Source organism: Micropterus dolomieu, linkage group LG05, assembly GCF_021292245.1.
Source record: "Micropterus dolomieu isolate WLL.071019.BEF.003 ecotype Adirondacks linkage group LG05, ASM2129224v1, whole genome shotgun sequence".
In the NCBI taxonomy this organism is placed as follows: domain Eukaryota; kingdom Metazoa; phylum Chordata; class Actinopteri; order Centrarchiformes; family Centrarchidae; genus Micropterus; species Micropterus dolomieu.
The window spans coordinates 25,775,346-25,799,958 of record NC_060154.1 but is presented as its reverse complement, the minus strand read 5'-3'; the positions used below and the strand labels follow the sequence as shown (position 1 = coordinate 25,799,958).

Sequence of the window (24,613 nt, the reverse complement as noted above, 5' to 3'; positions counted from 1 at the left end):
ATTCTTGGGACATTAATTAGAGCAGCATCAGAGGGCCTGAGAGAGCAAGACAACGTGAGACAAAGTAGTGTAAGATATAAGAAGAAATGTCAAGACGGATCACACCTAATGTTTTTACAGGCATCAGTTCCAAAAACAACAGCTAGAGGGGAAAATGCCGGACTGGTGTGGCGCATTTGTGGCTTCTCGGACCCCGTAGTAGGAGGATCCGTTCAGCCGCTAAATTTGATTGACAGTCCGTCGGACAAATGGAAATCCACAACGGCTGAAAAGGCGTTTGGCTGCGTCGGCGCTTCTTTTCAAGGTAGGTAGAGGAGTAGTTTATCTCGTTACTAGGCAGCGTTCTAACGGTGTAGAAAAATATCTCGCTCGGAAATTATAAACGTGGCCACAAGCTTAACGTTACATCCATTATTGTGAGTTAGCTGAATATATTTCAGACTTGGTTATGTCACTTTCTGCACTAACTCAATTATTGTGAAGAAAACTATCTTCGCCACCCTGGCCTCCTCAAGGTAACACAACGTTAACGTTAGCTGTCCCCTTCTTGGTTCATGCCATTAACCACTTGCTAGCTAACGTTATATCAGGACTTTGGTTATATACCACGTCTCCGAAATGTTTAGCTTTCTAAGGTAACGTTAGCACTATTTGTTTAAAAATGACTGCCTCTATTTCTGTTGTAGTGACTTAAGAGAAAAACTGCGAAAGAAACGGCGTGCCCTGCAAGACACTTTGGTAAAAAACAAAAATGAGGACGACGTTCAGGTGAAGTTACATCCTAAACGAATGTTACAGATATACATTATATCTTGTGTTGTTTTCGTGGACTGACAGTAGCCTTGTAGAGTTCATCATCCACCACAAACTGAGCAAGAGTCCTCCTTGACAAGACTCAACATGACTTGGAGGAGGGGCTCAGAAACACAGGAACACAGATAAAACAACAGAAAAAACACTTTAGTAAATCTACGTTAATTATACTCGACAGGCTCTGGTTCCATCTACCAAATTGAGTAAGGGGAAACTACAAACTACAATGAAGGTTGGTGTGTGTTTTGTAGCTTAAACTCTAGGCTGTAGATGCCCACCTGTGTGTGTGTGTGTGTGTGTGCTGCTGGCTGCTCAACACCAATCTCCTACTCTCTCCCCTCTGCCAGTGAACCCTTTATTGGCTGTGCTAAATAGCAACGTGGACAGAAGTTCAGTTTGCATGTGCAGTCTTGCTGTTCCTGTTTGTCTTAATGGTATGCCTGTGTTACACTAGGAACCTCAGAGCAGTGAGGAAGACCCAGGAGAGACACTGAAACGTACCTTAAGGGCTCAGAGACAGGGGCGGAAGAAAAGGGTACATCTTCCTCTTGCACCCTCAATTTTCATTCTTTAATAACTGTTTTATAGTACCAACTTAAAAGCTTTAACAGTATATGTATACATAATTGTTCCATCTCTTGGCATATTTTAGCTGCTTGAGCAGCCTTTAGCCCAAGAGTCCCATGATGATGATGTGGAGGAAATCTCCACCATTCAGCACCACAGTGAAGATGAAGGATCAGCTGAAACAGCAGCTGACTCTGAGGTTTTGTCAAGACCTCCAACTGGTTCTCTGAGAAGTTAGTGTCCACATTCTCTCTAAAGTTGCCTCACTCCCTTATGCTTTTTGGCTGTTCTAGGGCTGGACATCATTTTAGTACGTTATGAGTAGCATTTAATAAAAGGAACTAAACTTCACAAAATAAAGCCATACAACACCTTATTTAGTTAAATTGAGAAATATTGTATCAAAGAATAAGATAACAAAGCTAAGAGGCTGACCAAGCACTCTGTGACAGCATTTGGTTTGAGATAGTCGGTGTCATTAATAATACAATACTGCGTAATACATATTGTTTATGATGTGCTTTGCCTTTCAGGTTTCCCCCCGAGAATTCAACATACTCCTGGCTCTCAGCATTTAGACAACTCTGTGACACGGCTCTTGGAAGAGAAACTAAGAGCAGCCAGGGTAAACCCAACTTCTCATTTTGCACAAACTTGCATTTGAATAAGATAATAAAAGATATCCTATCTCCGCGACCTTGTACGCAGGATAAGCGGTTGACGATGGATGGATGGAAGATATCCTATTCCAAAAATGTGTCTTTGCAAATGATGATAGATGATAGACACATTGCAGAATTAACTCAAACACCTCAACTTGTTTACTGCTTGATTCAAAAGGAAAATTCGCACGGTTCTCATTTTCCATGACTAATCTACAAGAGAAGTCTGTCTGATGTAACTAATTTACTCTAATTAAAGGGTTTATGGAAACCGAGTTTATTGCTATTGAGTGACAAGCAGGCTCTGCATCCACAATGGCCCACCAATCAACATATTGATCAAACAGCCAAAGCAGGCCCCGCCCCCGTTAGCTGTCGACAACAACTTGAAAATAAGCGAGGAACTGGAGAAAACCACTGAAACAGTGAAGTGGTTGCAAAAAGAAAAGTGACTTTTGTAAACCACTCAGGACTGGTGTATAGCTGCTCTTTTATTTTTATTTTTAGCACTTTGTTAAAAATATATTTACTGCATTGAAGTTCAAGAAAGGATGGTTTGCGCTCTTTTTTCAGATTGTTTATTTTCTATGCATTTTCCCTACAAATCACCCGCAATATTTTCAGGATGCTTAATTCTTTTCAAAGAGAGCAGCTGGAGTCATCTGGTGAAAATTCCTGTATTTTGTCATAACGCAATATATATTGCTAAAAGGTTTATTTATATATATTCATTTTATATTGATTGATTAATGTGTCCATTTTTTCCAATATCGTACAGTCCTAGTATTGATGTGTTAAGTATGGCCTCGTGTGTTCCAGTCTAAAGGTGAGAGCCTTCAGGAACAGGAGGACTCTCTCAAGCCAGCCAGTCGCCTACAGAGCCTCAGAGACAGAGACACTGTCACAAGGTTTGACAGAGAGGTGAGCATCTACATCAACTGTGGCTGCACAGGGTCCTCAAGCCATGATTGTACCCATGTAATCCGATCCAGTAGTGTTGGTTTAACTCAGTGTTTCACAGGTTGATCCAGACAGAGCTGGAAGACATGAGGTCCCTCTGGCCCTCGGCACCAGGGTGAAGTTTCGAGAAGCAGCGAGACGAGTAAGGCTGGAAACAAGATTGCAATAATTTTAAGAACAAATTATTTGTGTTGTTGTATTTATGCATTTATTTATTCTTTGCAAATATAGGCAGAAAAAGGCCTCCCAACTGCTGAAGAGGCTTATGATTTCTTTACACTCGACTTTGAGCCAGATCCACAAGATGGGACTGAGAAAGTTAGCAGGAAAAGACCAAAACAGAAAAAAACAGCTGAGGACAGAGATGATGAAGAAGGAGGAGAAGAAGAAGTTGAAGATGCTGAAGCAGATGAAGGTGATCAAGATGAAAGTGTAGAGCAGGTAAGACAAATATATATAGGATGTAGCATGCAGTATTACAGTTACAATCATATGGCAGCAAAAAATGCACAATAATGAGATGAGGGGAGTAATAATAAATAACAGGATAACAATAAATTAAGAATAGGAAAAGGACATACGGCCAACCTTGCCACCAAGTATGTGACCCTGTGTCACAACCTGAGGGACATGCCAATAAATAATTGAATTGAATTGAATTGTAAGATACCAACAATAATATTGAAAGAAATGATCTGTGTGTATTATGATTATTTCCACCTCTTCTGTAGCTGCAGTTGCGAAAGACTGAGTATATTCCAAATGCCTCATATTCTTTGTCCCACCCAAGAGTGAAGACGCTCCTCTTGTGCGAGATGAAGAGGAGGATTTATTCGTCATTGGACAGTCGTCCCAAGACTTCCTGGAAGTGAAGAGAGCAGAGTATGTTGGGTACAGAAAACGTGTTCAGCGAGAAAGTGAGCTCGTCTTCATGCCAAGTTTTCAAACAGGTATTCTGCAATGTACAAAACCACCTGATTAAGATCCACAGCTTTCAGATACTGTAATGTCATCTTTAATATTCTGTTCAGGACATTAGCTATCTTTAAACTCATTTAACTGTCTTTTATTTATCATTGTCACAGTCCCAGCCTCCATTAAACTGCCTGAAAACATGAAGCCCCGTTATCTGGAGGACGAGGGTCTGTATGTAGGTGAAAGGCCTCCTGTATCCCTGACCAATGAGAACATTCTGGAGAACCGCATTTTGAAAATGGAGGAGGTAATCTGAACCAGCATGCCAGACAGCTCAACAGTGTCACTCTAACTCTGAACCTTTATCCAAGAATTCTTTAAAATACATCTTTTTAATAATGATTTTATTAAAGGGAAAGAAGTGGTTTGGAGATGACGGCAGGATCATGGCTTTGCCTAACCCCATAAAGGAATCATCCACTCGACCCCCTCTCTTCCACATGGAGGAGGACCTGGACCCCGCACTGCACACTGTGTACAGAAAGGTCAGACACACGCCCACTGTCACTCTCACTTCGATCACTCCCTTCATTTGCTACATCTAAAGCACAGTGCACATTCACACACTGAAAGTGTTGTGGCATGCTCAGACTTGAGTGTTCTCTAATCCCTTTGCCATTTTGAAAAAAGCAAAAGGGCAGTTTGGCATTTGGTTCAAAGGAACAGGGAGGGGGGAGGTGTTTGTTATCAGGGAATAGAGCAGAGGTGGACGCTGACACATCTGTGATATCATCTCTACAGACAATATACAGCTACAACAAAACTTCAACTGGACATTGTGGACTTACAAGCTGTGGAGTTACCTTTTGAAGAAGAATGCAAGTCAGAAAAACACCTAGTGCACTTAACTCCTAATACTGCTTCGAAGCAGTGATCAGAGCTAATCCCCGCAGCCCCTAACTGTGCCTTTTTTTGCATATGATAATAACTGTAATACTGCATACTTGATCTTATAAATATATTTGTTAATTATGTGGAAATTAAATTAAACCAATTAAATATCTGAGCTCGATCAAGACATATTACAGTCTTAACGGGCACTTGGGCACTGTGGCAGTTACCGGAAATATGTCACAAAAGTAGGCACTTGACAACTCCCAGATAAAGAGAGTGTGGGTATTGGGACGGCACACCTTTTTGGAAAAGCCAGAATCACATTGTTGAGTGCAGTCTTTTCATTATGTGTTTTCTGTAAATGTGGGATAACGCATGTAAAATGTTTTAGCTTAGCTATTTCATTCATAAATGATGGTTAGGTGTGTGTTCAATGACACAATATGTGATTGCATGGTTTATCTCTATCCTTACTGGAAGCAGCTAATTGTAGTCTTTATTGACACTTCGAAATTGATTAATGTCCAAAAAATTTTAATGGTGAGACAGACCATGGAGGCAAAACATGACAAATATGTAAACCTGGAAAAAACTGACAAGGCAGGTTACACAGACCCAAAACAGTGTTGATATGTGGTTCACTGGTTGGGGGTGTCAGAATGGGAAGCAAATGTGTGTCTAGTCAGTATCATCAAAGAACTCTTGTCTTCACATGTTTGTTTTTTTTTATTCTGGAGACAGGCGCAGCTGCCATATGTGATCATCTAGAAAAAAAGAGCATTCATTGTAGTTCAGTTTGGTGTTTATGGGTACGCTGTTGTCATGCTTGACTTTTCGTTAAAGCACTCCCTGATGCTGCTATCAATCTTGTCAACTATTTCATGCTTACTTTAAGCTTTCACACATACTTAAATAGACGCAAGCAAAACACAATCACTGAGTATATTTCATTGTGATAATTATTTACCAGAGCATTAATAGCATGATGGATGATGTTGTTCTATCCCCTAGGCGCTGAAGTCTAAATATGCAAATTTGTATATCGCTGGTGCGGCGGACCCTGAGGGAGACTACCAGCTTGACGTTGATGTTTCTGGGCTGATCTTCTCCCATCACCCGCTGTTCAGTCGTGAACATGTCCTAGGGGCCCGTCTAGCTCAGCTCTATGATCAGTACCTCACCAGACAGCACAATAATCTTACTGGACACCTTACTGACAAGGTAAACGTCATCAGCCAGCTGTCTCAACGACTCTGTGAAGCTTCCTTACGTTCCTGAATACATTTAGAATTTTATTGTATTATTCAAAAAAGCCACTATTTATCAGAACTTTTACATGTACACACTCCGGTCAAAGCACTGAGGTCATCCAATCAGATGCTCCTTGATGTCCCCAGATCCAGGTTAAAAACTAAAGGTGACCGAACCTTCTCAGTAGCTGCTCCTAGTCTTTGGAATACTTTACCTGTTCAAATAAGAAATGCCCAAACTCCTGACACTTTCAAATCCTTGCTAAAGACCTATCTTTATTCATTGGCCTTCAAACAGAGTTGAGTAGTGACATTTATTTTATTTTTAAAATCTACTGTTGTGATGTATATCTGTTGTCTATTGTGGAAAGCACAGAAACTAGTGTTGTTTTTAATTGTGCTATATAAATAAACTTGAACTTGAACTTGAACTTACACATCTGGTGTGTTTTGTGTTTCCTGTGTGCTGTAGTTGAATGGATTGAGGAGTGCTCTGCGGAATATGCTTGAGGTTCATGGCGGGCAGAGCCTCACTCAAGCCATACAGCACAGGATATCTGAGTACAGTCTGGAGGTTAAGTGAGTTCCCCACACTGTGTTCCTTCTAAGCCCTCTTCAATTTAGGAACATTTATCCTTAAGCACCATGACAAGCAATATTCCTGCAGTATGTTTTTCCCTTGACTATCACAGGAACACTCGGCAGCTGCGGGACTGTGAGCAGGAGAAAGACAGGACTCTGCTGAAGAACATAGTTAAAGTGTGGAAGGAGATAAAGGCCCTCAGAGACTTTCAGAAGTTTACCAACACACCATACAAGCTCTACCTCAGGAGGTAAATCTCTTTGTGTAGTTAGACAATTGGCCCATGACTGTGATGATACATTTGCTGGTGCCACTCCATAGAACTTTAATTAAATACTATGTGCAGAGATGTGCTTTCAGAAGAAACTCATTTACAAATCTATGTATGTAAATCTTGTTTATTGGTAAACTGAGTGCACATTCCTTATTACCCATACCAAAAGCTTTCTGGATAATGCATGTATTTTTGTCATTAATGTGCTGTGATTTATTTTTCAACTTTCAGAGAAAATGTGGACCGGGCATCAGATGAGCGAGAGTACGAAGATGAAATCTTGGCAGAAGTTGTAGAATTGGAGGCAGAGAGCGAGGAGGACTACCAGAGAAAGCTGACACAGTACAAGAAACAGCTGGAGGATTGGAAGCTCTGGAGAAGGAAACAGGTACCTACTAGAGCACTGACAAGTTGATTTTTCAACTCTAAAATGTATTAAAAAAAATCCCCCCAAAAATCTAAGTGATCTGTAGCACATTTGTTTATGTTATCTGTTTATGATTTAAAATTTATGATTTCCTAACCTCCCAAATATCAATATAGGTCTATCAGTCAGGCTATAGTATCTACCTATTTAATATGTATTTAGCTTGCGTACACCTGAACATCATCAGATCTGTTAAGTAGAATCTTCTTGTCTATAAGATTTTCTCTCATGAAGAATGTGTGAATATACACGTATATAAATACACACACATCTTATGTTCACTGTTTTCAGAAAGCCAAAAAAAAGAAGAGAAAAAAGAAGAAGAAAGGCCAGACACAGGATGACACAGAAGAAGAAGATGAAGACCAGGAGGTGAGTGAATCGGAAGGTGCAGTTGAAGAAGGACCCTCAAAACCGGAGCCTCCAGAGAGGCCAGACTTTGACTATATAGAGCAGCAGGTCAGGGAGAAAGCCTCCAGGATACGCAGGAAACCAGGAGAGTCCATCCTGATCCCTGAGCTGTCTGCATCTGGAAACATCACCGCCAGTGAACTCTGCCCCAGGTAAGAGCAGAAACACAGAGAGAGTCTGAGTTTCTTAAAAAGAAACACCAACTAAAGGGGTCAGATTTAAACTTCAATTCAGTTTCACTTTCTTCCACTTATCTCACCCACTGAGAAAAGTAAGATGATTGCCCGAAAGGAAAGACTACACTGTGTTTTTACTCCTTGTTGTAGGGCTGAAATAGCTCGAAGAGAGGATGTTGCAAGGCGCTCTCTTTTCACCAAGATCCTGTACAATGACAAAGAAGTTTCCAGAACGGACAGCCGCTCCCTGAACACTGATTTCAGAGTCCACTTTGGCCAGATTTTCAATCTCAAGATAGTTAACTGTCCCCAAAGCATCAATTTGCAGGTAAAGTCCAAAAACATTTGGCGTGCTGCCACTTTGTCTAATCCACACATCTGCTTGATAGATTACTACATGAACTGTATTTTGTGTGTGTGTGTGTGTGTGTGTGGGTAGGTATTTGAGGAGATTGGCTCATCGTGCTCCCTCCTGGCTCAAGTGTTTGTTCCAGTGCCAGAACCCTCAGTTGTGATGGGCAGCGCCCCCCTTGAGGAATTTGAGTTTAGCAGCAACCAGAGAGTGATGTTCGACCATGAGGGTGTAGGAAGTGGTAAATCCCTTCATTTGACTCCAGCTCTGACCTGAAACACTGTCACTCACAAATATATTCCCAGTCCAAGGAAAACATCTATATTTGAATGTGATTCATAGCCCTCACATTTGTTGGCTTGTCATCTTAGTTATGTCAGTCCCTGTCTTCCTGTCTCATCCTCTGTGTGTGCCTCATCAGACGTGCCCCTCTCCTTTGAGCCCGACGGCAGTAACAAACAGATCCTGTTGACCTCTGGGAAGCTGTCGTGCTGTGTTTCTTGGGGGATTGGGGAGGATGACGTACCACTCGCTCCTCCTGTGTCCCAACAGCCTGGCGGCATACACAGGTAATGTCACTTAAAAGATCAGATTGCTTATTGTTTGTATTTTCTGATTACATGGCTCATAAATAAATCTCAAGGCTCATTCATTCGCCAAAACATGGATGTTAGCACTTTCTACAAACACTGGAATGCATCTGTCTGAATGAAGGTTCAAGTCTCTGCAAGTTAAGTGTCAGTCATGTTAACATAAGCTGTCGCCAAGTCTAAGAATTCACAGGAAATAGTCTGTAGTTTATGGGCTAAAACATGGCAAAACACTTTCTTAGCCCTTCTTGTCTGTCTCTAAACTGAGCCTTCTATGTAACAAACTACCCAATGGTAATTGTTTTTAGTAGTACTGTAATAATCACTTTCTGTCTGTCTTTTAGTGGCTTGTGCCGTCTTGATGCTGTCACGTATATTGGAGCGTCTGGACTATATGACATGAAAAGAATTGGAGAGTGGGCCACACAGTCACGACTGGACCCCAACGATCCGAAAAATGCCTCCATTATGCAGCTGCTTAAGGTGGGTATCAGAATACAGTACTGTGCATAAGAATGAGGACTTGGCCGTTTTTGCAATGAAAACATGGCTTCTTTCTTTGTACCTGTGGTTCGCCAGGTGGCCAGTAGTGGAGAGGTAACAGCTCCAGAATACTTCCGTCTAGAACAGTTGCAGGAGGAGTTTAACTTTGTGACTGATGAAGAGTTGGAGAGGTCCAAAAGATTTCGCCTGCTCAGGCTCAGGAACCAGGAAGTTGCAGAGTTTCGAAATTATAAGTGTGTTCCCGCTCTGGAGAGGGAGGTCACTGATAAGGTGTTCCAGGTCAGCCTTCCAAATATTTCCTATATTGTATATTAGGAAATATTGTTGTATATTATGGACATGGAAGAATGGGGATGCATTGGCTTTGTGTGAACTAACTCTTTTTTTGTTCAACCATTTTGATTAAAAATGATTTCAGGAGTATGAGAATAGACTGAAAGAAGGAGAGATAATTGACACTAAAGAACATCTGGATTCACACCGAGCCTTAGTGGCCAAATATCTTCAGAAGGTGAGTAGCCCATCTGATGTAAACATGTTTGTATTACATGTTTGCAAGTGTTAGTGTTTGCAAGAATAATCTTGGCGCTTTCCCACAGATCCGAGAATCCGTCATCAACAGATTTCTTCTTGCCAAGCATCACTACCTCCTGTCTGACTTGGTGATAGAAGAGGAGATACCAAGCATTGGGTAAACCCTCCCCCAGGCATTATTAAATGACTAAATAGCCCATCTCACTTTTAACTCCCATCTTTCACAACTGATATTTCATGTTTGTGTTATGCACATTATGTTAAAATATTTATTTCTTAGTAGTAATAGAAACTGAAGCATATATACAGAGTGCTACTTTCCGTATTGTCATGTATCATCTCTGTATATCCTACGCTTGTTCCTCTTGTCAAAAAGAATTGAAATATTACAAAGAGAACTCCCAGCTCGGGTTTTAAGGAAAAGGTTAGACAACTTGGATCACTTTGAACTGTGGGATCAGCAACCAAATCAACATCTCAGAAAGAGTGACAGGGCCTATATAAATCACAGATTGATGTAAGTATCTTTCTTGGCCTGGTGCTGCTTCGGTCTGTTTGATCTTGAACTCAACACTGCACTCCCCTGGCTTAGTAATACCCTCCTCTGGAACCGTTCAAGGAGGCTTTATAGAGCACGCTTCCCAACATGTGGACATGATAACAGAAAATCCAAAGTTAATTTTAGTCCTTGATGGCATTTGTACAGATTCATATGTAATAATGTCCATCAACGGCAATCACGCTGCCGGGTGTTACCTTGCTCATTCTTTTCATCATTGAAAGTGAATGTTATAATATTTTATGTTAAATTTTTCTGTTATTCCTTTGCTATGCGTTTTTAACAGTGGTGCACGTCCAGGGTATGTGCTTAGAGTTTCTTTCTCCTACCCACTGTGTCTCTGTTTCTCCATTTAGTTTGAGCCCTGAGTACCTGTATAGTAGTGACGATAGACCTTGTGTATTATTCAGTCCTTTCAGGATTTTGCAGAGAGGATTTCACGAAACCATTTGGTTTTGTGAAATCTTAAGGTGAATTTAAGTAGTTCTTCCTTACTAATTCCACAAATGTGTGCCTGACATATTTTGCTAACCAATATTATAACACAACACAATTACCATTCATAATACTGTTATAATATATACTTATTATATTATTATTATATTATCTTATAACTACACAGAATTAATGTGGAAGTTATTAATCTATCTTTACTTACTATAATAGGGGAGAGTGGGTCACTTAAGCCAGTTTTTACTTGAGGTGTCTTTAAAATGAGGACATGACAGTAATGTCTCCGACTAAAATATGTACATATATTTTAGGGTGTGGTGCATCCATGAGAGTAATCAATTTGGATCTAAAATAAAACTGTTTTCCAAAAAATAGTGTCCTCATATGAAGGGTAAGTTGAGCCAAGGGAGAGAATGAGTTGAGCCACATGGGGGTCAGGGATATCAATGTCATTTCATCATGCAAACTCAAATGCCAGTTCCCAACTTTTAATTGCACTTAAATTGCAGAAGCATTCCAGCTGTGTCTCCTAGTTGTTTCCTATCAATGTATGGCTTTAAAGCCAACCTGTTTATTATCATGTCCCGTGCCACCTGATGAATGGACTTGCCATTCTGTACCTCTCCCACTACTCTGTCCAAACCCACAATAGGAGTTGAAGCCCTGTCTGTCTTCCATTTATAGAAGCATGACATGATGGTTTCTGGTCTAAAATGCATAATGTCACATCATTTCAGTGAAAATTACAGTAAAATAACTGGCTCAACTCCCCCCAGGTCTTTTGGCTCAAATCACCCCATCCCTGCCATTTTAACAAAATTATGTCATCCAGCAGTTTAAGGGTAACGTCATGCTATAGCCTCATATTGTAACTTCCTAAAGCACTAACACATGTGTAAGATTTTCTCAAACCTGTCTGTGAATGTTCAGACACAAGAATCAGGACTCCTTGAACATCACTTTGAAAGGCAAAAAACAGTTTTTTTTATCTTAAATGTGCTTATCACTTATTCCATGGGCCTCTCTCCATCACAGAGTGAGTGAAATGGACGACTCTTCAATAATGTGTATTCACATGACCAATTTTGTCTATGGTTCCCGAGAAACAAGGGGTGGCTCAACTTCCCCACAGGCTCAAATCACCTCGCTCTCCCCTACTGTAAGACAGCTCACTGCAAAATGTGAATAAACACTAGAGTGGATCTATTCCTCGTTAAATAACACTGTTAAGTGCTTATCCTCCATTTTACTAACTTCAAATATGAAAAACACTTTGCAAGGCACCATGGGACTGGCACACTTTTGCCTATAATATCCGGGTATATTTGTTTTATTCAAACACGTGAAGCAATCCTCTTTGTGGAAACCCTCTGAGCCACAATTAATGCTGCATATTTCTGGTAGTAGTAAACAATAAGCAACACAGTTTAAACCACTTTTCATCTTAGTGGTCCCATTTTTCAACAGCACTTACTATGCCATAAAAACTTGAGAAAATCAAAATGTTGAATCACTATTGTGATCATAAAATCGCAAATACCTGGAAGGACTGGATACTGTTTGTTTTAATAATCGTCTCCCACACTTTTACACAAAATATAAAAATGTTTTTGATCTCTCAATAAATGATTTGCATTCACTTACCCGTTTCAATGAACACGTTGCAGTCCCTTGTAGGTTGTTGACAGAATAATAACAGCTGTTTGTTGTGACAATCAGGATTCTGGGACTAAACCTTTTCAAGCTGGCTGAACCCAAGCGGCCGCTGAAACCTCAGAGGATAGAAAGAAAGAAGGTGACGGCTCAGAATCTGTCTGATGGCGACATTAAACTGCTGATCAACATAATCCGGGCCTACGACGTCCCTATCCGCAGACCCCAGAGCAAGTGAGTGTCGAGTGTGTCGCGTCAAATTCAGAATAGTTTAGGAAAGAGTAAAAATCCTAACCCTTACCTGATCTGACAGAACGTTGAACTTTGTGTCAATGGGTTTTTATTTTAGTAAACCAGGACAGTCGTCACAGAGTGCCATCCAGGGCAGTGATTGGCTCCTCAGCCAGGTATAATACACCTTTAATTGTACTTTAAAGCTGATTGGCAGCCAGATCTTTATTGGCATGTGATCTAAATGATGTCTTTGGGTTTTTTTGTGTGTGTTTGTTATTGGTGTGATGTAGGTACAAGTGAGACCCTTTGTGGAGGTTTCCTTCCAGCGCACAGTCCTTCAAACAACCACAGCTGATGGACCAAACCCCTCCTGGAATGAGGAGCTGCAGCTACCATTTAGGTGACAACTGCGTATTTCATGGCTTGACTTTTGTCTTTTGTGGTAAATGTTCACTTTGCATGTGTTTCTACCTGAAGCTGACGCAATAGCTCCCAGCTCTTAGAATATTGAGGGGAGTGTAAGCACATAGTAAAATACTGGAAATGGCTCCAGGAAAAAAAAATTCTAAGGCTCTCCAGGCTATTTTACATTTGCTGTTGGTGTTTTACGGTCATCGGGTGCTACTTGTGGCCAATTTCAAATCAGTTTTACCAACTTACATACCTTCAAAACATACAGCTCTTTCTAGATACTGCAGCTAAGTGCACCTAACATTGTTACACTAACAAAGAAGCTGAAATGTAAAACTGTTCCTCTCTAAAGTGCCCCAAATGGAGACTACAGCGCTGCTTGTTTGCAGTCAGTCAAAGATGAAGTCTTCATCAACATATTTGATGAGGTGGTTTATGAAACTGGAGTGGTGAGTAAAAAATTATTTTCTCTCACGATAATTGTATCAGAACAGGCTGAATTGCATATTATTTTGCTCATTGCTTCATTATCTAACACCTTTTGCTCCTCAGAATGACAAAGACAAAGGCAAATCAATACACACTCAGGTAGAGAAGCACTGGCTGGGCTCTGTCAAGATTCCTTTCAGCACCATTTATTCTCAGTCCAGGGTGAGAGGCTTTGTCGTTGTGGATTTATTGACAGGTGTTGTGGCCTTGCTAACAGAAAAGTAAACACTGACTGCCCTTTTTTTAAAATTCCATCGAGCAGATTGATGGAACATTCAAGGTGAATACACCAGCAGTGTTGCTGGGCTACAGTAAGGAGCGGAGCCATGGCGCTATTGGTGGTTATGACACTCTGCGGAGCCTGAGTGAGGGAGCATTTATCACACTGTTCATCACCATTGAACCTCATCTGGTGCCTGGAGAGTCTATTAGGGAAAAGGTAAGTCATGCTTAAGGATTGATCCTGCCTGCTATTTAGCGCCCAGCCTGCATCACTGTGTGCTAGTTTGTCTTAGTTCATGTGTGTGTTTACATTTGCTTTATTTCATAAAAGACTGGACAGTATGGATCAAGTCTAGTGACAGAGGACAGCAGGGTTTATAAAGTGGTTTAATTTAGTGGTAAATTCTGAATTTTGTCACTTGACTATATCAAGAAACTACTTCTACTCACCCTGTAGCGAAAATGGGATCCCTTGTTTTCAAACAGTTAGTTGCGCATGCCCTTAAAAGTAGGTGGTTATGCATCAGTATATTAATTTTTCCTTGTGTTTTGTGTCACATATTTGCTTTTGCTCTGCTGCATGTGATAGATTAAGGAAGTGAAGGTAACACTCAACCTTTTTTGTGCACCTGATTCACCCATTCATGGCCGCATCATTTTTAAGGCATGTTGATTTCATTTTCATAGCGCTGACCTGTATTCCTCTGCTGTAACCTTTGACCTTTTTTATGCAGTTTGACAGCCAAGAGGATGAGCGGTTACTGCTGGCTTCAGAGAAATTTGAGAGGGATGCAGCACAGGGCTACCCGGACCGACCCTGCATTACCACCATCATAGACCTCAATGGGAAGACGGTCTTCATCACGCGTTATATTCGACCACTCAACCCTCCACAGGAGTTACTGGATGCATTCCCCAATAACCCCCAGGAGGCCACGGTCAGTTGCTTTATTGAAATGAATGTAGACAGAAGCTGCTCAGTTACTCCCATTGTCTTTGGTAGTAATTGCTTGTATTTCTTATTTGACTGGATATACCGTAGTGACACTGACTCAGATTTTCCTCACACAGGCCCTGGTCGCCCGATTTGTCTCGCTCATCCCCTCTCTGCCAGACAGAGTTTCGTTTTCTGGTGCGTGTGACCTGTGGACGACGTGCGACGTGAGTAAACCCTCTCTGAGGTGTTGTGATTGTGAGAGGAGAGAAATGCCCGTGTGACAGTGCCTTGTGTTTCCTCTTCTTCTTTTTAGCAATTCCTCACCCTCCTTGCAGGAGATGAAGAAGAACATGCCGTACTGTTGTGCAACTACTTCCTGTCTATGGGAAAGAAAGCCTTGCTTATTATTGGCACCGCTATACCAGAGGTGTGTAACAAGCATTTGTAAACCTGTGGAGATTTCAGTTATATGGTGATCCTACAGAGAGGTTTATTAAAAAGGAAAAAAAGAAAAAACTTTTGATTTTCTTTATTTCTTAGGGACCCACAGCATATGTCTTGACTTATGAGCAGAGCCGCTACCTGATCTGGAATCCCAGCAGCGGTCAGTACTATGGCCAGTACGACACCTTCTGCCCACTGCAAACAGTTGGTTGCCTGATCAATGCTGACAATGTGAGTGAAGCGATTAGAGAGCAACTACATGACATCAAATTACCAGTTGATAATGTGGCACTAAATTACTGAGTTTTTTTGCTGAATTTTTATTTAGGTGTGGTTCAACATTCAACAGTACACGTCACCAATGACGATGAGTTTTGACATCACAAAAGCCAACTTGTGGAAGCCATTTTTCTCCCGGTCCTTCCCTCACCCAGGGCTGTCAAGCGTTCAAGTGAGTGTTCAACATTTGTGGATAATCGTGTCATATGTTCAGTGGTCTTTTAATATTTTCTTCCATATCTAATTTTCTTTAGCCAGAGGAGCTGGTATATCAGCGCACAAACAAAGTAGCTGCAGCAGAGCTTCAGGACAGGCAAGTTACTTTTAACACTGTGTCATGTTGATTTGTTTGGCTACAGTTCCACACCAGACAAAACGCATTTACCATCTCACTCTCCATAGAATTGAGAAGATGCTGAAGGAGAAGATCATGGAGTGGCGCCCCCGTCACCCAACCCGCTGGAACCGCTACTGCACCACCACCCTGAAACAGTTCCTGCCCAAACTGGAGCTGAGCGGGGGGCGGGACGTGGCTGAGGGGCACCGCCACGAGTTGCAGAGCCTGCTGGGAGACAACAGGGTAAGTCTGAAATGGGAGTGCCTGGAAAAAAGTTACTAGACTGATTCACTGAATGATGTCATCGGTCATGGATCATTTCAATGATATATTATTCTCTTCTCTGAAAAAAGCCAGCTGGCACAAAGCACATGGTGTCACGTTAATAATAAATTCCTCTCATAAATTCCCACTTATAGGGCTTTTTTTCTTTTTAGATTTCAGGATTCCCCCTGCATCTGCCATTCTCTGAGATCCGGCCCATCATAGAGGCAGTGTACAGCACTGGAGTTCACGATGTTCAGGCGTCAAACGTGGAGTTTGCCCTGGCCGTCTATGTGCACCCCTACCCTAATAATGTCCTGTCTGTGTGGGTGTACCTGGCCTCACTGGTACGCACATGACACAAGAGACATTCATCTCACTGTGTATCACAGTGTGTGCTTTAGCTTTATTTAAGCTGATGACAACAATCCAATACACAGCAACAAATGTTTCACATATTTTGTTCATTTATGTTGACGCCACCAATAAAAACAGGATTATAATCTTCACCAAAATAGGATTTATTGCAGTGCTGTTGTGTTGGACAAATGTATGTAATTAACTGATAGCTCACAATACTGTGCTCTATATCTAAATGTTTCCCTTTTTTTTTTTTAATGTGTTGACACTGAAATATGTTTGCAAGCATTTCAATTTCTACTTCACTTAATTGTGTTAATTAAGAAATGATTTGAATGAACTAGAGCTTTTAACTCCAAGATACTTTTATTGTTCTGTTTATGAATTTAACATTTACAATAGAACTCCTTATGCAAGACCTTCAAACAAGCAAATAAATCCTGTTGCAGAATGATCAAAGATGAAGTACACAGTAGGCTTCTCCCAATCTAAGGTTCATTATTCTTAATCCCCTTTCAGCTTCTCTAAAAGCTCTTCAGTGTTGGGCGCATTAAAATCCCTCTTACATGAACATCGGTCCATTTCCTTGCCCGCAACATTGGAGTGCTTTAAAGAGAATAAAAGCAAAAAGTTTGACTATGAATATCCGGTATCACAAAATGTTTAAGACATGGATGGTTGTTATGTACCAATTCTGTCTGTACATCCTCTACTTGTGTGTCAGTAACTTCATGGCGGCACTGACAGTGAACTGATCATCAACTGGGACTATATGTAGATCATTCTGACCTGTAACCATCAGCAACATAACAGCCGTCCACAACAGTCAGCTTTGATGGAAGGGGAGGCAGCGATCAATTACATCCAGTTTCATTTTCCAAGTCACCCTCCAATACTTGACAAAGTTTGTTTAAAGGTAAAAATAAAACATCACTTTGATGCTACTGCTGATTATAAATGAATCAACTAAACACAGCACAGGGAGAAGAAGACTTGTGTAAATCAGCATAGTTTAAGTCAAAAAATCAAACAAAGTTTAACTACAGAAAACAAAGTACTTGGTGTTTACACTCCTAGTTTTTTAAGTTTTCAAAATAAAAATAGGAACCAGAATGTACAATTTCAGACACTTCAAATCCATTATCACCCCTTTCCATTTTTCTTTTCTGAAACATTTTTTCCATTTAATATAGATGGAAATGGAAATAACAGGAGCAAAATTACAGTTTCATCCAGAAACATTTTTAAGTGACACAAAATACAGCAACCGGTATTCCCAGGATAAAGTGCAATAAAAAGAAGACGTGACGTGTCAGGAGAGCGTTGCTAGGCAGGATCACTCTCCGGAGCGACAACAGGCCCTGAAACCACACTGCAGGTTCTGGCAGCCGCTGGCAGTGTCTGCGTGAGGACCTGCAGAGAAACGCCACACAGTGGTCATTTAATGAACTGCATGCCATGGGACAAGTGAAAGCTCATACATGCATGTACCCTTCCTTATACAGTATACACACTATCTACACCAATACTTAAAAAAACACACCTGAAGGCATCATACTGACTACTGTAATGCCTACTTACCTTCCACCTCAGTAGCATCTGTTACTTACACTTGGACACATGCTATGCTGGTGGGGTTAGTAATGTTTGTTACAGTTATCACATTGCAATAGATAGATTAACATAACAGAGCCCATCTCCAAAGCACCTTACTAGATGAGCATGAACACTTTTGTGTTTCGGAGGAAGGGACCCCTAACAATTTCCCTTCTGAGTGTTACCGTTAATGTTGTCGCAGTAATAGAAGTGCTCATCATTGAGCGAAGGACAGGCTGACACCAGCTCCTGCAGCCCCTTCTCGGTGATGAAGAGGCAGCCAGACAAGTTAAGATGCTCCAGGACAGGAAGCCCTCCACGCTGAGACAAAGCCCTGAAACACACAGTGCAACCTCATTACAGGCACAGCGACATGCACGGCAGCAGTGGGAATGTCTAGATGAACACTGACAATCCAGTCTTAACCTTAATCAGTATTTAGGTAATAACTAATGTAAACATAACTTAATGAGCACACCTGCATTACTACAACACTTATACTGGATCTCACCCAAAGTGTGTACGGTAGAAAGGTTTACCAACATAAGTGGCAGAGTGCTGGCACAAATGATATCTTCTGTTTTCAGCTAGCACTGAAGATAACAACACTTGCCACTTACCACTAACTGCTGTTTTGAAACTGCTTCAAAACAACCTGACAAAATGTTGTGGCATTTTTTAGCTGATTTACGATGACTCACTGCATCACATCAGTTTCTGAAGATACTAACCTTTCAAATAAATCCATGTAAACACAGGTTTGTATGTGAAAATCATGCTAGTTTACATATGAAGCTGGTTCATTTTTGTAGTTGGTTTGAAAAACAGCGATGCATAATCTTTACCTCAAACCCAAATCTGTGACTTGATAACATCCAGAGAGACTGAGAAATCTCAGCGTGCGTTTTGCCTCTGACTGGCCAGTCCTGTTTTCATGCTCCAGACACTGCAGGCTCCCAAATGAAGAGCATTTAGTCCGAAACTCTGCAGTGCTGCTTGTGGTGGTGCCTGATTCAGGCCCATTTAAAGTCCTGAGGGCCATGTCACCAGTGCAGCAGGTGGAGTGACCACAAAACATTTCCCCAGACATGGCATACTGCTGATGCAAAAATGAGGCACTTGAACCAGTCCTGTGCCCCCGCCTCCTGCTCCGCCTGCAACAGCATGAGCCTCCCACAAGCTGTGCCTCGACAAAGCTTTCTGCTTCAGGAAGAGACATCCCACCACGACGGCTCCACTCTGCAGCATCTTCAATATCAGCAAGGTCCGAGGTGTCCAGGACCCACACTTCTGTGGGGGTGCAGGCAGCTCCCCAATGGCCAGTACCCTGCTTGAAAATGATGGCCTGCCGCTTCTGCCCCACTGGATGTAGGTTTCTCTCTTCCATGAGCATGATGGGCATTGGGGAATTTTTCAGAAGCTTGGCGCGTCGGTCCGAGCGTTTGTCAAAGCAGGTGAAAGGTGTGAGGTCACCCAGCCCAAAAGACAGTTTCTTCAGGGTGTGATCAGTAATTTTCTCACACCCCGACAAATCCAGGTGCTCCAGAGAAAGACAGGCTCCGAGAGATGACCAGCTGAAAGAGGGTGGATAGCAAGAACATAGTACCGATGAGTACAGAGTTAAAGAAACAACTGACCAGAGCACATTTCAAACTAACGTGGACCCAGTGCATAGCCTTTGTCAACGATACCCTATGACCACTGTGCATAATCAGAAATGACTTACTAATATTTTAGTAATGACTTAATATTTACCTGTCAAATGCAAAATCTGTAACACCAGTCTGGGTCAGGTCCAGGTGAGTAATATTGGGGCAGAGACTGAGGATCTGGCGCACCTGAAAAGAGGACAAAAGTATGTCAGTTCAGACTTGACACAAACCTCATAATCAGGTATTGCCCAACAGTGTCAAAATACGTATTTGAGCTGCATACCATTTTACTAGACACTGTAGAACTGTACGCAAGAACAATGGATTTGACAGATGGACCCACAGCTGGCAGGAGGTTCTGGATAATGCCATTCAGAAACCTTTTCTCTCGCTGAGCGGTGCTAATTGCCAGGGAGCCCTGACTATGGCTCGACACATCTGAAAAGACAACCAGCAAGAACAAGGATGACACAGTTTACTCAGTTTAGATAAATAACTAATTTGACTCATCATCTTTGAAGAATGGGCTGCTAGACACAGTGTATGGCTAATGCTGCACACTGTTTACTGCCTTCATGCCAGAGTGCAGCCTCAAATCTGGAGGTAACACCTTCATGGACTTCAGTGCAAAGTCTTAAAAGTCCAAACGATTTTATCATGCTACACTTTTATTAACCTATATAAACAAGACAATCAACCAAACTATTGTGCTCTTTCAATCAATCAATCAATATCAATGCAGCCCATGTCTTTTGATGTTAATGAAGATTCATTTATGTAGACTTTTCTGCGGAATTTTAAATATAAAACTCTGTTACAGCTGACCAGTGAAAACAAATACATGTGTCTTACACTGCAGAGCATTAAAAACAGTGGTCATTGTGTTTTTAAGGGCACGCTGGCGATTTTTGCCAAATACAAGTTGAAGGGGTTTCAAACTAGCAATAGCACATTCCCAATTATACCTTTTTGTTAGCTTCTTTCTATAATGAGTATACATACTGCAAGTGCTAGTGTTTTCATCACTAACTGAGTATGGTCACTTAGGACAAAACCTCACCAGACTCATCTACATCAGCATCCTCATCCCATTCCTGATAGGCCCGACCCTCATTCTGTCGACTCTTTACCCACTCATCGTTTGGCTCCTGGTCCAGATCCCCAGGGGGGGCACGATAAAAATCACCTACATTAGAGAGACACAAATGTTTATCAGCAGTGCACCACCACTACATGGTTAGTAAACAATATTCTGTTCCTTATGGTAATCACCAGCTATCAGCGACCTACCTCTGGCCCAGCGTACAGGATAGAGGTGCCTCCACAGAGAGCCGGTCTTGGCCAGCTCTGACCAAGAGCTGCACACTTGGCTACAGCGGCACAGATCTACAGGGCTTAAATAGTGGAACAGCCTCAGCATGATTTCTGTAGGAAGCTGGGTGATGTGGGCTGAACAATTCCTGTTCTTTTCCAGTTCTGAGGAAAAGGGCAAAACCGCTTATGAAACGCGCCTTCTACAAATGCCATCCACTTTCCAAGACAATTGATTCTTTTCCTGAAGCTAATGACTTGTCACCACAGGTGTAAATAATAACATAATGATGATTCCATTTAACTGCCTCTGCACTGTCCCAACTCACTGGGACACAAAGATAGGACGGAGCCATTATTAATCCTTTTTTCAATGACAAAGTCAATGTCAAAGTGTCTGCAGTGAAGAAAGCCTATTGCACTGTAAGTCCTAGACAATACTGTTGGGCTTCAAATATATATTTTTTAATCAATGAATGTTTTTTTTAAGTAGTTTTGTTCAGAGAATGACCAAAATATTACAAATATCATCACAAATAACCAGAGCCCAAAGTGATGTCTTTTAATTGTTTGTTTTGACTCAAAAACTTAAAAGGTATGAAGAAAAGAGTTAACACATCTTCACATTTTAGGAAGCTGGCATGGTCATTTTATGACCATGACACAACTATCAAATTTGTCATCCATTTTTAATACTGTTTGGATTAGTATGACAGATGTTTCAATGCAACTACATTTAAAAGAGTACAGATGGGAGAACTAGTCATTCATGTACCGGCTGTGACACTACACTGAGAACCTGAACTCAACTTGTCACAGCGGTGGTAATGAACACCATTAATGCTTCACTCAAGGCTTGCATAATGCAAGAACCTCCCTTCAGGTATGAGGAACATGAAGCATTTCGTCAAATTACTTCTGACTTTCAGCTTGCTTGCATAAAATTGTTTTAACATTGAGGAATATATTCACTCACCATAATCTGTCTTCTCGTGATCTGCGTATTTAAAGGCTTTTTGCAGCTCCTCTGCCTGGCTCCACAAACTGAAGCCCTTCAGCACCTCAGCGGCACAGTCCCATTGCTGCTGGCTGCAGTGTTGCGCTATCACCTGTTTCTTGATGTCCTTGAGCTCCTCATAGGTGAAGTACTGCATAAGCATAGGCTGAAACACCTGCAACGAATCTCCTTAGTTTATAAACAGCTGGCAACAGCGCAATTCACTGCGGTATGAACAAGCGTTTTTAAATATGTTTTCTTAGGTCTATTTTTTATGTTTCCGCTTTTGTTGTTTATGAACATAAGACATTTGAACATCTTATACCTCTTCTTCTTCCTTCATGTGGGGCAGAAAGTCTTGTGTGAAAGCTTCTAGTCTCTCCTTCAGCTGCTGGGCATAGTTAAGCTGCTCATATTCACTCTAAAAACACACAAGAATGATTAATTCATGGAATCCCTTAAAAACAGAGCTGTTGAGACTTCTTGAGAATCCCATCTATGACATCTAGGAGTTCAGTCTTTTCACAACTGAATGACCAAATCTGCAGCCACCTGCTCATTTTTCATTCGCTAGATTATTAGAAATGGCAATCATGATTAATATCCTTCTCAGGCCTAATATTCTACACAGGCTCATCAACAACTGATGAGAATTCAAAATAAGGTCCTCCAACTACCAAATAAACACCCTAGGACAGAGTGCAGTTCAAAGCAACTGAAAGTTCCTTTCTATCTTACAAAATGACCAAGGCAGATCGGAAGATAAGATTTACACAATTGCATATTTCTGGAAAGCCCATTTTTTTGTGTGAGCATGGCCTGAGAGAGAACTCTTCTCTCTTGACAAGCAGATCACAAAAATAACCCTGCCCTTTTTATTCAATTCAGCAGACTTCTCTCTGCATCTGGCCCTTTTCTTAATTAATAACAATAGTGACAAAAACTACTTTAATGAGAACAGCTGCAATTTGTCTAAAGGGTTAAACATAAATTTACTCTACATTTAATGTATACATGTATATATGAAAAGTAACAATTCTGATGTTGTTGGTACTGCAAACTTTGTGTGGCAAACATAATAGTTAATCTAATGACAGTGTTGCTCCACCATTGAGCATCAACTATCAGCTGAGCTCTGCAGAAGTGAATGTGTGTTTTCACTTTAAGTAAAGCCTAGGTTTTTCCTGCTGAGCCAGTTTTTTTAAGTGCAATTTAGGGCCATGGCATGACAATAAACTATTCTTTAAAACATCAATGCATATTTACCTTAACGCTGTGCAACCCTTTTTCAAAGAGGGACAACATCTCTGAGAGTTTGTTGTCAGAGTGCACATTGTACGCTGTGCAGCAGCGTTGTTGCAACAGGCCGATTATGTACTCATTCTCAATTTGTTCATGCATCTTGAACTCCTTAAAGGTGGCGCACAGTGACTGAAGAAATGAGCGAAAATCATTGTTGTTGGAGAAGTTGGTTTTTGACAGCTGTGAAAAACAGAAGAAAAACTCATTTATTATTAACTGTAACGTCATTTGATTTTAGATTTAGATCCATAAGCTACATATGACCATATATATGACAATTAGCTCTTCTGCTGGTAACATTCAGTGCACAATAATTTGTAGTTCCCAACACAATAGCTGCGTTACCACAGAGAATGCAAAGTCAGACAGCTAAGATCACAGCAGTAACATAACGTAGTTAACGTTAGCCTCCGTTAGCACACCCGCCGTACATTAGTTAGTGTTAATTGAGATGATATGGCACGTGGCGAAATTTTAACAGATAGCCGGGAAATTTCAAATATCATACAGTTTTTAGAAACTGCGTTGTGATACTTAAAGCATGTTGCATAACAGGCTATCTTGCAGGTTAAGCTAACTTAGCTAACCCAGTTAGCAAGCCTGCGCTGGGTTAACGCATTGAAAGTTTATTAAGAGAAGCCCAATAACATTACGTGCTGGCTAAGTAAGCAGCTCTATGCAACGCAAACTTCACGTTCATAAGTCGAGCCACGGTGCTAATACCAAAAACGACACCACTGTAGTCGTGAGGCTATCATCCGATAACGTTATTCAATCTGCTTCGACTCAAGTCAATCCTATGGACACGCTAGCTGTTGTTAGCTAGCTGGCGTTCACTTGTCCGTTAGCCACACACAGTCATATATTCCTTTGTAAACCTCCACATTAGCGACACACATTTATTTGTGCTCACCTTTTCACAGTATAGGCCCACCAACTGCTTCATTCGCCAGTGTGGGCCAGTAAAAACATCCACCTCGTCTGGAAAGGGAGCCATCTTCACACTGAGCCTCAGTGCGTCATCTGCGTACGGCTCAGTCGGCGATAAAAAGAGGCGTGTGCGAGCCGGTCATGTGACCATACGTTATAAATATGGGTTATCACGGAGCAAACAGTTCAAGCACTGATCTGGGATCAATGTTTGAATAAAATATTACATAAATTTCACTGTAATTCGAGGGGATACGCCCCATATACGCCC

At 41.3% G+C, this 24,613-nt stretch overlaps 3 protein-coding genes across 4 annotated transcripts in view; 1 reads left to right on the top strand and 2 right to left on the bottom strand.

Moving 5' to 3' along the window:
- LOC123971410 (cytoplasmic FMR1-interacting protein 1 homolog) overlaps positions 1 to 24,613 on the bottom strand; it is a 1,205,200-nt gene that overhangs the window by 618,284 nt on the left and 562,303 nt on the right. The gene's annotated exons all lie outside the window — the stretch shown is intronic.
- cc2d2a (coiled-coil and C2 domain containing 2A) lies at positions 321 to 16,703 on the top strand. 2 transcript variants are annotated; one of them, XM_046050186.1, is made up of 38 exons: positions 321 to 515; positions 687 to 768; positions 992 to 1,045; positions 1,268 to 1,348; positions 1,466 to 1,613; positions 1,914 to 2,005; positions 2,862 to 2,963; positions 3,064 to 3,144; positions 3,234 to 3,443; positions 3,793 to 3,952; positions 4,088 to 4,224; positions 4,331 to 4,462; positions 5,823 to 6,032; positions 6,534 to 6,640; positions 6,754 to 6,894; positions 7,150 to 7,306; positions 7,637 to 7,908; positions 8,083 to 8,260; positions 8,372 to 8,525; positions 8,706 to 8,853; positions 9,219 to 9,357; positions 9,454 to 9,657; positions 9,797 to 9,889; positions 9,978 to 10,069; positions 12,644 to 12,811; positions 12,927 to 12,984; positions 13,102 to 13,211; positions 13,575 to 13,671; positions 13,775 to 13,873; positions 13,974 to 14,150; positions 14,668 to 14,871; positions 15,005 to 15,094; positions 15,184 to 15,297; positions 15,411 to 15,545; positions 15,643 to 15,765; positions 15,848 to 15,906; positions 15,996 to 16,173; positions 16,368 to 16,703. In XM_046050186.1, exons 3-38 carry the CDS (start codon positions 1,040 to 1,042, stop codon positions 16,551 to 16,553), a joined length of 4,842 nt encoding a protein of 1,613 aa, XP_045906142.1. In that variant the 5' UTR covers positions 321 to 515; positions 687 to 768; positions 992 to 1,039; the 3' UTR covers positions 16,554 to 16,703. The 2 variants fall into 2 exon arrangements, with proteins under 2 accessions (XP_045906142.1, XP_045906141.1); XM_046050185.1 differs by having other exon boundaries at positions 14,990 to 15,094.
- Positions 16,902 to 24,474, bottom strand: fbxl5 (F-box and leucine-rich repeat protein 5). Its single transcript, XM_046050245.1, has 11 exons — positions 24,326 to 24,474; positions 23,377 to 23,592; positions 22,436 to 22,531; positions 22,090 to 22,285; positions 21,093 to 21,278; positions 20,863 to 20,988; positions 20,086 to 20,240; positions 19,906 to 19,988; positions 18,996 to 19,724; positions 18,336 to 18,484; positions 16,902 to 17,967 (listed from the first exon to the last, which is right to left on the bottom strand). The coding sequence occupies exons 1-11, from the start codon at positions 24,407 to 24,409 to the stop codon at positions 17,891 to 17,893; spliced, it is 2,097 nt and encodes a 698-aa protein (XP_045906201.1). The 5' UTR covers positions 24,410 to 24,474; the 3' UTR covers positions 16,902 to 17,890.